Source organism: Bufo bufo, chromosome 4 (genome assembly GCF_905171765.1).
Source record: "Bufo bufo chromosome 4, aBufBuf1.1, whole genome shotgun sequence".
In the NCBI taxonomy this organism is placed as follows: domain Eukaryota; kingdom Metazoa; phylum Chordata; class Amphibia; order Anura; family Bufonidae; genus Bufo; species Bufo bufo.
The window spans coordinates 297,889,503-297,902,689 of record NC_053392.1 but is presented as its reverse complement, the minus strand read 5'-3'; the positions used below and the strand labels follow the sequence as shown (position 1 = coordinate 297,902,689).

The following is a 13,187-nucleotide window of genomic DNA, read 5'->3' as shown; positions in this document are numbered from 1 at the left end:
CCCCTTTTTTTGCATTTTCTTGTCTATTTACGAGTAGTTTAGTTGGGGGGCGCCTCTGCACTACCCCCAAAGGACCACACTTTATTATTTTTTTAAGATTCACAAGACAATGTAAGAAAGACTCACTTTGGCTTTTTAATGTGATTTAAGCTTACCCTCCTGTAAACAGGGCACACATGCACATGAATATACATTACACACATATATACATACTAGGCGCAAACATATACATACACTCATATTCATACACATTACTCACATACGCCAGAAACCGCTGAGAGTTCTCATTTAACATGCTCACATGTTTCTGACACCCCCAGTTACCAAGTACTGGTGCACTTTGCAGCCCTCGTAAAGAAAGAGGGAGGCTGCTGTTATTAGAGATAAACCTTTTCAGTTTGGGAAAATTTAGCTGTTAGATTTATTTGTAGTAAAAAATGGCAATACAAAAATAATGCTATAGATATGGATGTTTTGACTTTGTTCTCTTCTCATTCAGAGCAAAGCAAGATATAAAGAGTTACTTTACTTTAACATAATTTTATTTAATTTAATCGAAAAAAATATGTGCTTGCATCCACCTGAAATAAGCTATAAAGTCATGGCCACTAGGAGTCTACACCTAATTTGCAGTCCACTACCTGTTGTTAGGCTAGATCTATCCCCAGTAACAGAGATGTTAACAGGAAGTGTGGAAATGTCAGAGCTAGCTGAGCTCCTGAGCTTGATAGAACTGTCTCTACACAGCTTTTAAAGAGCAGAGAAGCTCTCTAAGGTTGACTTCCCCCTTGTTATTAGCTTTCTGAGCTAAACAATTATAGTGGCACTGGGAAGTAATGGAAGTGAGGTCAATGAAGTACAGTACTGGCAGATTCCACAGAAGTGAGACATTCCCTGCTTCTGAGAGAAATGTATCTAGTTGTGTGGCTGAAACAGAATAATATGGCTGAGGAAGACATTACGGAAGCCCAAAAATGATCTGTTCCTTCACAGTTATGATGCTACAAGAAAGCACAGCCATTATGCAAACTTTTGTTTTTTTAACTCAGTTACGCTTTGAAAGTTAGGTGGTTCCGAGCAAATTGGTGCTGTAGGTAGAGACAGGAATATGCCACCTCTCTCTATTGTACTGAAAGTCCAGGAATTTACTGATGATTGGTTTCCCTAGTTAACACCTAATATTCCTCGATGTTTGGGAAGGTGCTGGAGAAATGGGCAGGAAAGGCTGTGTTCTTTGCATTTAACTGTATTCAAAGGGGATTTCCAGTCTTTAAATATTGATAGCAACCTTTAGGAAAGGTCAGATTGGTGGGTTTATGACACCCCACCTATCAGCTCTTCACAGCAGCTGCAAAAAATAGAGTACATGGAACCAAAAGCAGAAGACTGTCCACTATGTGGAAAAAAAAATGTGGCCAAAAGCTCTGAGCGAATTTGGAAACACAGCGTTTTCTTCACTTGCATTTTGAGCCCAAAAAACTACCACAAAAAACTGTGTAAAGGACACTTAACCATGTCTCCACAGGTGAAGGCAGGCAGATGATTTGGAAGTCATTATAAAACAAAATGGAACTGACCCTTTATAACAAAATATTGTTAAATTAATGTTAATTAATCAGCAGGACTTTTCAACTAATCACAGAATGGGATTTAAAGAGGGTAATATACTTTAGAACCTCAATCTCTACTAGCATTTTAACATCACAGATTAGAATTATTTCTATACACAATTCTACATACAATTAGGAATAAAAGTGTTTTCTGGGCTCTAGTTCTTGATGGCCTATCATCAGGATAGGTCATCAATATCAGATTGGTGGGGGTCAGACAACCAGCACCCCCCAACGTTCAGCAATTTGTCAGCTGCTGGGCTGGAAACTATACAGTGGATGGAAAGCATTGTCCACTGTGTAGTTTCCAATAAACCATAGTGTATCATGAAGCAGGAATGGTAATTTCCATCACTATCTCTAATATAAACTTACCCTTCTGTTGATGAAGTTAGTGTAACACTCTTTGACCAAAATGGCCTTAATAATAACTGGATCTAGAATTGCAAGCACTGGTTGTCTGCCATCATACAGTCTGCAAAACAGCAACAGGGATGTTAGAATGAACAAACATACAAAAAAGAAGTATGGGTTTGAGCAACATCTTCACAATAAATGAAAATACAGTTTACAATCTGCACAAGTTGTCTTTGTCAAAAAAAAAAATAATGTGGCAAATATCCACAAAAAGAAGGAATCAAATACAAGATTACAGGGGCATTTCGATAAACTAGAATATCAACGAAAAGTTTATTTATTTCATTCAATTCAAAAAGTGAAATGCCTATATTATACACTGCTCAAAAAAATAAAGGGAACACAAAAATAACACATCCTAGATCTGAATTGATTAAATATTCTTCTGAAATACTTTGTTCTTTACATAGTTGAATGTGCTGACAACAAAATCACACAAAAATAAAAAAATGGAAATCAAATTTTTTAACCCATGGAGGTCTGAATTTGGAGTCACACTCAAAATTAAAGTGGAAAAACACACTACAGGCTGATCCAACTTTGATGTAATGTCCTTAAAACAAGTCAAAATGAGGCTCAGTAGTGTGTGTGGCCTCCACGTGCCTGTATGACCTCCCTACAACGCCTGTGCTCCTGATGAGGTGGCGGACGGTCTCCTGAGGGATCTCCTCCCAGACCTGGACTAAAGCATCTGCCAACTCCTGGACAGTCTGTGGTGCAACGTGACGTTGGTGGATAGAGCGAGACATGATGTCCCAGATGTGCTCAATTGGATTCAGGTCTGGGGAACGGGCGGGCCAGTCCATAGCATCAATGCCTTCGTCTTGCAGGAACTGCTGACACACTCCAGCCACATGAGGTCTAGCATTGTCTTGCATTAGGAGGAACCCAGGGCCAACCGCACCAGCATATGGTCTCACAAGGGGTCTGAGGATCTCATCTCGGTACCTAATGGCAGTCAGGCTACCTCTGGCGAGCACATGGAGGGCTGTGCGGCCCTCCAAAGAAATGCCACCCCACACCATTACTGACCCAATGCCAAACCGGTCATGCTGGAGGATATTGCAGGCAGCAGAACGTTCTCCACGGCGTCTCCAGACTCTGTCACGTCTGTCACATGTGCTCAGTGTGAACCTGCTTTCATCTGTGAAGAGCACAGGGCACCAGTGGCGAATTTGCCAATCTTGGTGTTCTCTGGCAAATGCCAAACGTCCTGCACGGTGTTGGGCTGTAAGCACAACCCCCACCTGTGGACGTCGGGCCCTCATATCACCCTCATGGAGTCTGTTTCTGACTGTTTGAGCAGACACATGCAGATTTGTGGCCTGCTGGAGGTCATTTTGCAGGGCTCTGGCAGTGCTCCTCCTGTTCCTCCTTGCACAAAGGCGGAGGTAGCGGTCCTGCTGCTGGGTTGTTGCCCTCCTACGGCCTCCTCCACGTCTCCTCATGTACTGGCCTGTCTCCTGGTAGTGCCTCCATGCTCTGGACACTACACTGACAGACACAGCAAACCTTCTTGCCACAGCTCGCATTAATGTGCCATCCTGGATAAGCTGCACTACCTGAGCCACTTGTGTGGGTTGTAGACTCCGTCTCATGCTACCACTAGAGTGAAAGCACCGCCAGCATTCAAAAGTGACCAAAACATCAGCCAGGAAGCATAGGAACTGAGAAGTGGTCTGTGGTTGCCACCTGCAGAACCACTCCTTTATTGGGGGTGTCTTGCTAATTGCCTATAATTTCCACCTGTTGTCTATCCCATTTGCTCAACAGCATGTGAAATTGATTGTCACTCAGTGTTGCTTCCTAAGTGGACAGTTTGATTTCACAGAAGTGTGATTGACTTGGAGTTACATTGTGTTGTTTAAGTGTTCCCTTTATTTTTTTGAGCAGTGTATATATATTCATTACACAGTATTACATAGTATTCTGAAAATTGGAATATTATAAAAGGCCAATTAAATTCTTCAAGTCAGGGATATTTTCCATCTTACCCCTAAGGCTCTCCCTGAAAGTCTGCCCAGACATTCTAGAGATTCCCCTATTTCGCTGCGGGATCTCTTTTGGGACAATCAGATTCTACCCTTAAGTGAGCTGAGCAGTAAAATACCTACAACATGCAATAATTCTCTACACTTCCTCCATGAATACTTATTACAACACCTTTCTCTTGGAGACCTACACCGACCTCAAGGTTGGATTGAAAGTTTGGCCAGCACAACTATATTACAGACCGAGATCCCCAGCAACCAACGTCACTCCGGCTTACGTAGGATTATGGGAGAGGGATTTGAACCGTTCATTCACCTGCAGGGAGATTGACACTATATTAATTTCCCCACACAAGTCCTCCAGATGTGTGAGACTCCAAGAGAACGGTTACAAAACAATTTTGAGATGGTATAAGACCCCTGATATCACGTCTTTATACTCTGAGTTAGGGTTGGGCGGTATAGGCGATATAAATTTGGGCCACGATATGGATTTTCGCCATATCGCCAGACCGCGATATGATCGCGCTCTCTGCGCGCACCATTTTCTCCTGAGCCGGCCGGCACAGTGGAGGGAGAAGGAGGGAGAAGGAGGGAGTCCCACAGGGTCCCCCTCCCCCCCCCACCCCTTCATTGGTGGCAGTGGGCAGTTCGGATCGGAGTCCCAGCAGTGTAATGCTGGGGCTCCGATCGGTTACTATGGCAGCCAGGAGTCACGCTACTGAAGTCCTGGCTGCGATGGTATGTTAGTGAGCAGCATTATACTCACGTGCGCCGTGGCCGCCGGTCGCTCCTTCTTCTGTCTGTGCGGCGGATTGCTAATGCTTATAGCATTAGCAATGCGCCGCACAGACCTTTGAGAAGAAGGAGCGACCGGCGGCCACGGCGCACGTGAGTATAATGCTGCTCACTAACATACCATCGCAGCCAGGACTTCAGTAGCATCCTGGCTGCCATGGTAACCGATCGGAGCCCCAGCATTACACTGCTGGGACTCCGATCGGAACTGCCCACTGCCACCAATGATGGGGGGGGGAGGGGGACTCTGTGGCCACTGCCACCAATGATTAATACTGGGGAGGGAGGGAGGGGTGGGTGGGTTTGAGTTACCATAGGGGGCGGATCAGAGGCTGGGGGGCAGATCAGAGGCTGGGGGGGCAGATCAGGGGTTGGGGGGGGCAGATCAGAGGCTGGGGGAGCAGATCAGAGGCTGGAGGAGCAGATCAGAGGCTGGGGGGGGCAGATCAGAGGCTGGGGGGGGCAGATCAGAGGCTGGGGGGGCACATGAGAGGCTGGGGGGGGCACATGAGAGGCTGGCTGCCATGGTCAGCTCCCTGCTGTTGTGTGCACAAAGCACAGGGCAGCAGGGAGAGTGTAAAGTCCTATTCACCCTAATAGAGCTTTATTAGGGTGAATATGACAAGGGTTCTAGCCCTTAAGGAGGCCAATAGTTATTAAATAAAAAGTAAAAAAAAAAAAGTTTAAACACCCCCCCCAATATAGAAAACAATATATCGCAATATATATCGCATATCGCACATGCTTAAAATTATATCGCAATATAAATTTTAGGCCATATCGCCCACCCCTACTCTGAGTCTGCGACCGACACATGCTGGAGATATTCAGGGGAGAAGAGGCTCCTATCTACATATATGGTGGGAGTGTCCAATACTACTCAAATGGTGGAACCAAATCTTCCAGATATGCAATCAAATTTGTGGAGCAGATTTCCGTCCCTCTCCGGAGCTAGCGCTTTTAAATCTCCCCCCCCCCCTAATCAACGGGCTACTAACCTGGGATTATTCAAGCACCTAATATGCGCAGCTAGGTTTCTTATCCCAAAATATTGGCTCTCGACCGAAGTAGAACAATGGTCACTTAAAGTAGACCAGATCTTTAGATTCGAAGAAATTTCTTCTTGGGAAATGAGGACATATCAGAGCTTCACCAAACTTTGGCAAGATTTGAGTTTATTCAGAGGTTTCGGAAACTGAGTCCATTATGTGGATAATAATAAGCTATATTATCTCTTGCTAAAGAAAGGATGTATATTTATGTATCCAGAAGTAGTCATTTATCCTTAATTTTCCTCCTCCTTTGTGTCCCACGCTGCCAACCCGCTTCAGATCAAACCAGACCTTAAAGTTTGAACTATCCTATGTTTCGATGATGTACAAGTTCTTTCACAAGGTTTAATCCTTTCTGTGACCTTATTACAAGGTTAATATTCTCTTTAGGATGTTGTTTCCCCCTCATTTGTATGTAATTTATTTTTGCATAATAAAGAAAATGTTAATAAAATAAAAAAATATATTTTTAATACAGAAATATTGGCCTACTGAAAAGTATGTACAGTATATGCACTCAGTACTTGGTCGGGGCTCCTTTTTCATGAATCAATGCAGCGTGGCATGGAGGCGATCTGCTGGAAAATGAAATCAGCGTCTCCATAAAGCTTGTCAGCAGAGGGAAGCATGAAGCTCTAAATTTCATGGTAGACGGCTGACTTTGGACTTGATATAACACAGTGGACCAACACCAGCAGATAAAATGGATCCCCATTTCTGAGCCGAATAAATCAATCCTTGTTTCACCCCATCCCTTGCTGCATTCCTGATATATGGCAATTTTGTTTATAATATGCAAATTTGGCTTAAAGTGCACCAAGTATGGGTCCTAGCTACTCGCTGCACCTTTGTTGCTCCACTCTGCTTTCCCTCCTTGATTGACAGGGACAGTCAAGATGAAGATTTGGACATCTGGCCCTGTTAATCAATTGGAGGGGGATGTGGCTGGGGAAACCTTAGACCTAATTAAGCCAAATCTTCACCAGTCTGATATTGATGATGACCTATCCTGTCCAACTCTGTCAGATGTTGCAGTTCCCCTTTAAGCAGTCCTCTCTGTACCACAGTTTGTACAACTGGTTTGGCATATATAATATTAAATGTGACAGGTAACATTTCCAGTCATGTGAACTTCCGAGATCTCAGAATTTGAAATAACAATAAGGATTGTACTGTGGGGTAGTCAATGACATCATAACTTTTAGCATAGTTAGAGGCTTTGGGGAAATTTTAAAATAATTTGGAGAGGACCCTTTAGCTGGTAATATGGGTGCAGACAGTCCTGGTTGTTGCAGAGATTGTTGCTGTCATTGGCTATGATGAATCTGCTGTTTTCTTCATACCTCTGGCTAGTTATGACATGTCTTGGGCTTTGTTTGCAGTATTACTTCTGATTTGGGCTCTGAGTCACCACTTCAAGTTCTTTGTGTTGTTTTCTACTTTTAATAATGTGTCAGGTTTTTTGAGCATACATACAGTGAATGTGGATTCTCAGTATACTAGCTGAACTGCTCTAAGCCTGTCACATCTGACATTTAAGCTTGCCAAGCTCCTGGTTGGTTATAAGTATAGGTTGTCCTCTCTCTCCATTACCAAGGCAAGATGTGGCCAAGCACTGACCACCAAGTGGCCAGGAAAATGTTTCTGAGTTAGGGAAACAGCATAACGTGCTGTGCTACACTGTTTCCATAGCTGTCATGCACTGCAATGGGAGCTACTTAAGCAGCAGAGCACTGGTCCACTCTCTTTCCCGCGCATGTAGTGGTCGGGGTTTAGTCCTATCTTGTCTTAGTAATGGCGAGATGAGACAAGCTGTTTAACATTACCAATTATCAACAGCTTGTATGAAACACCAATATGGCTGTGTCTAGGAGCCCTTAAAGGGGTTGTTCAGTATTCAGATGGACTATACTCAGGATAGGTCATCAATCTCTGATTGTATGGATCAAACACCCTGCACCCCTGCTTATCAGAAGTTTTGGAGTCTCTTCAGCCCTGGAAATGAATAGAGCTGGATGGGTAAATGTAGTGCTGCTCCTATTTCCTTTACATAGAGCAGCACTACAGTTACCAGCTCCATTAAAGAGTTCTGATGCCAGAATGCAACAAAACAGCTGATCAGAGGGGGTGTGGGTTGTCAGGTCCCTGGACCACCCTTTTATTACAGCTAAACATAATTAAAAATATAAAAACATTTACTTTGGGTATTTAAACTTACCCCCACAGTTTTCCATATTTCTTAAAGCATTCCATATCAAATTGAACTACACCCTGTAAAAAACAGAATAAATTACTGATGTCTGTTAGCCTTCATTTACATGGGGGCAATGGTGTTTCATAACGCTACCACATAGGTACATAGTTGTGGAATCTTTGGTGTTGGAGTTGAAGTTAGTTTTGGGTGAATTTGTAGTTGGTAGAAATGTACTGACTCTGACTCCAGCTTAAAAAAATATTATCTGTTATTAATATTGTGTAATTAATTTCTTAACTTTCATATGCAGAAAAGTTTAGAAAAGTTAATCATAAATATATTTTATGTTTTATCAATTTAAGGCCCTTATTTGTCAAAAACAGTGATAAGCAGTGTGTTCTAGTGGTGATAGATAATTAGTTCTCATCTCCCCTGTGTTCTCTCCTGTACTTATACTATAAACAGTGATAAGCAGGGTGTTCTAGTGGTGATAGATAATCAGTTCTCACCCCTCCAATCTTCTCTCTTGTCCTTATACTATAAACAGTGATAAGCAGTGTGTTCTAGTTGTGATAGATAATCAGTTCTCATCTCCCCTGTGTTCTCTCCTGTACTTATACTATAAACAGTGATAAGCAGGGTGTTCTAGTGGTGATAGATAATCAGTTCTCATCTCCCCTGTGTTCTCTCCTGTACTTATACTATAAACAGTGATAAGCAGGGTGTTCTAGTGGTAATAGAAAAATCAAGGAGTTATCATCCCTCCTGTGTTCTCCCCTGTCCCTTATATAAAGGATCTTGACTTGATGCTGCTCCAAACCCTTTAGTTACAGTACCTGAAACTGTGCTACACATGTTCAGTAGTGAACACTAGAAGAGGAAGTTCACTACTGGTTATGCCTGTAGTCATCTCAGAACAGTTTGACAGACCTGGAAAACATAATTAAAAGTGTTGTCAGGGAATAAGTAACTTTTCACAGGTGCTCGCAGCCTGCTTCTGCTATGGAAATAATCATAGTTACCTGCTCGCCACCTCTCTCTGGATGTCCGTCTTCTAGCCCACGGCTTGTTTAATTTGTCCCATGCACAGGCATGATCATCTGTTCAACTGCAGCCAATAACTGGCTTCAGTGGTGATGTGTCTCTTGTTGACACATCAACTGCTAAATCTAGTCATTGGCTGCATTGGAGAAGATGAACATGCTTATGCTGTAGAGGAAGTAAGCTGCAGACTTGAAGATAGACACATGAGTGCCAGTGTGCATGACCAGAGCTGAATGGAGACAGACTGTGGCACCTGTGAAAAGTTATTTACTCCCAGAAAACCCCTTTTATGACAGCACTGAATATAGCAGCTACACCTTTTACATGTTTCTTTTATTCCTATTTAGACTTGCAAATGCTTATCTGCATTTTCAGGACATGCATTTATGGCTTTTTTTTAAATCTTTTTCTGAGGACTAATTCATAGATTTCTTATTGTTTCCAGTTATTAAATGCATAGTGCATTACATATTTACTTACAGGAATTTAGAAAATTTCAGAAATTGGGTTCCAATAAATATGGTTTATGTTCAATCTAAGTAGCCTGATTACTTACGTGATAGTAAGAAAAAGTCTGATGTTACCATTTTAGAACATTAAATTTGTTATTACCAAATTATTGGCCATTTATAAAGAAGTCTGAGTCAGAGCTGGAGTCAGAGTGTGATAAAATGTCGGAGTAAGAACTTTGGCTTACCAATTCTACAGCCCTGGGTATTGACAGGTAGATAAAACTAAATATTTGCACTTGCATTTGACTTTTTTTTTAAATTGTTCTAGTAAATGATTTTAGAACTCAGTGGCGTGCCCAGGTGGAAGGGGGAAGGGGGGGCCGCCCCGGGTGCCGGCTCTCACGGGGGTGCCACTGCCAAGCCCAGAATCAATTTGCGCTTCCATCAATACAGGTGGAAGCGCTCACTGCTGAAGCGCTGGCACCCCCATAATGAGGCGGGGCACGGGAGCGGAGCACATAGTTCCCTGCCCCGCCGCTGATCACCACCATAGGCTTCAGGCCTAGTAGGCCTGAGGTCTATGCGGTAGTGAAATCCCGGCGCAGGCGCGCGCGATGACATGTTGTGTTGTGCCGGGACTCAGCAGCACAGTGCTGAGACTCTGCAAGCAACCGCAGGTAAGTATTTAGCTTTTATGTACAATTGGAATGTCGCACTAAAGAAACCCGGGCACCAACTAGGTGCACCTGTCCAATCGAGAACACTCACTCGATTAAGAATTGAATATGAAAAATTAATAAATATGGACAGGGCACTCAAAGAAATCCGGGACCATATGTGTGCACAAAGAATATAATTTTATTTAATGGCACTATTGGCTCAGCACACAATAAAATCAATAACGAATAGAAGCCTAAAATGCAAATATTAGCTCCATAGATAATAGATGACAGCCTCATACGAATATAAACAATATAGTGGAGACCATACTTATGCTCAAAAAATGACAAATACAATAATCGATAAAATATTCGATAAAATATTCGACCCAATGTCTATGGAAGGGATATATAGCCCTAGAAAAACGATGGTAATAAGAGTCGATCCTAAAAATCGATTCTATACAATGTCCTGCAGAAAGTCAGTTAATAGTGTCCAATGAATTTTCAAGCCCAAGAAACAATGTTCATATGGCGATTTGCCCACACCTGATACAGCGGCGTCCCGCTTGACTTTTTTGCCAGACCTCGAGATGTTCTCACTCCCCAAATGTGCCTCCGTTATTTGTAGCACTATTTTATCGGGAGATGCATGCTTTAATCAACGAATTTTGACAACATAGAAGTTCGGAGGACTAACAAACAGAAGGCTGGTAATTACTGACCTAGGTGTCGACGAAAGTCCACCAATGTGATCTATATTTGCAAGAATCTCCCGATAAAATAGTGCTACAAATAACGGAGGCACGTTTGGGGAGTGAGAACATCTCGAGGTCTGGCAAAAAAGTCAAGTTGATTTAAAGGTAAAGTGACTTGCAAGTTGTTTAGTAGCGGGACGCCTCTACCTACCCTGTTCAAGCGGGACGCCGCTGTATCAGGTGTGGGCAAATCGCCATATGAACATTGTTTCTTGGTCTTGAAAATTCATTGGACACTATTAACTGACTTTCTGCAGGACATTGTATAGAATCGATTTTTAGGATAGACTCTTATTACCATCGTTTTTCTAGGGCTATATATCCCTTCCATAGACATTGGGTCGAATATTTTATCGAATATTTTATTGATTATTGTATTTGTCATTTTTTGAGCATAAGTATGGTCTCCACTATATTGTTTATATTCGTATGAGGCTGTCATCTATTATCTATGGAGCTAATATTTGCATTTTAGGCTGCTATTCGTTATTGATTTTATTGTGTGCTGAGCCAATAGTGCCATTAAATAAAATTATATTCTTTGTGCACACATATGGTCCCGGATTTCTTTGAGTGCCCTGTCCATATTTATTAATTTTATTTTATGTGCTAACTTTGGGGGACATGAGGGGGGTGCACACAGGAGGACATGTGGGGGAAAAATATAGTGAGATACTGTAAGGGGGCAAATTATCATGGTAGGGATTACTATGTGGGGGCAATAATTATGGGAGGGATTACTATGTGAGGGGGAAATTACAATATGGCAATGTGGAGGAAACTACTGTGTGTGGGACACTACTGTATGGAGGCAGTGTGGAGGAGACTACTGTGTGGGGGAAACTACAGTGTGGGGGAGAGTACTGTATGGGGGCAGTGTGGGGGAGACTTGTGTGGGGGCAGTGTGGGGGAAAATACTGTATGGGGCAGTGTGGGGGAAATTACTGTGGGGGCAGTGTAGGGCAAATTACGGTATGGGGCAGTGTGGGGGAAATTACTGTATGGGGGCAGTGTGGGGAAAATTACTGTATGGGGCAGTGTGGGGAAAATTACTGTATGGGGGCAGTGTGGGGAAAATTACTGCATGGGGCAGTGTGGGAAAAATTACTGCATGGGGGCAGTGTGGGGAAAATTACTGCATGGGGCAGTGTGGGGAAAATTACTGCATGGGGGCAGTGTGGGGAAAATTACTGCATGGGGGCAGTATGGGGAAAATTACTGCATGGGGCAGTGTGGGGAAAATTACTGCATGGGGGCAGTGTGGGGAAAATTACTGCATGGGGCAGTGTGGGGAAAATTACTGCATGGGGGCAGTGTGGGGAAAATTACTGCATGGGGGCAGTGTGGGGAAAATTACTGCATGGGGGCAGTGTTGGGAAAAATTACTGCATGGGGGCAGTGTTGGGGAAATTACTGCGTGGGGGCAGTGTTGGGAAAATTACTGCGTGGGGGCAGTGTTGGGGAAATTACTGCGTGGGGGCAGTGTTGGGGAAATTACTGCGTGGGGGCAGTGTTGGGGAAATTACTGCGTTGGGGCAGTGTTGGGGAAATTACTGCGTGGGGGAAATTACTGTGTGGTGGCAGTGTGGGGGAAATTACTATATGGGGCAGTGTGGGGGAAATTACTATATGGGGCAGTATGGGGTAAATTACTATATGGGGCAGTGTGGGGGAAATTACTGTGTGGGGCAGTGTGGGGGAAAATACTGTGTGGGGGAAGTGTGTGGGAAATTACTATATGGGGCGGCACTGTAGGGGCAATTATATAATTTCTGGGGACTCTATACAGTGATTATTACCTGGAGCACAATTATAGGGTGATAATATTACTGGGGGCACTCTAGGGGACATTATAGCTGCTGTGGACACTATAGGGACATTAGGGGTAATTTATCAAACTGGTGTAAAGTAGAACTGGCTTAGTTGCCCATAGCAGCCAATCAGATTCCACCTTTCATTTTTGACAGCTCTTTTGGAAATCTAGTTCTACTTTACACCAATTTGATAAATTACCCCAATTATGTCTATTAGGGTCACTATTTTTTCAGCAGTATAGTACCTGGGGAATTGGGGGGGCACAACGGGCACAGTATTGAAGGTGGCAGCAGGATGACACTGTGGGGACACCAGGATGGGGAGGTTTATGGAAAAATTGAGAAATCGAACGTGTCTGTGTTACAAACTCTGTAGAGACGAGATACGGCTGAAAGAA

At 43.2% G+C, this 13,187-nt stretch overlaps 1 protein-coding gene across 2 annotated transcripts in view; it reads right to left on the bottom strand.

Moving 5' to 3' along the window:
* Positions 1–13,187, bottom strand: part of LOC120998158 (cytochrome P450 3A9-like) — a 44,386-nt gene that overhangs the window by 22,451 nt on the left and 8,748 nt on the right. Inside the window, exons 1-3 of one of the 2 annotated variants that reach the window (XM_040428716.1) lie at positions 8,899–8,981; positions 8,087–8,139; positions 1,986–2,085 (exon numbers count right to left, since the gene is read on the bottom strand). In XM_040428716.1, the coding sequence (XP_040284650.1) occupies positions 1,986–2,085; positions 8,087–8,121 (135 nt within the window). In that variant the 5' untranslated portion in view covers positions 8,122–8,139; positions 8,899–8,981. Of the gene's footprint in view, positions 1–1,985; positions 2,086–8,086; positions 8,140–8,898; positions 8,982–13,187 lie in introns of those variants that run through there. The other variant, XM_040428714.1, reaches the window with a different exon arrangement.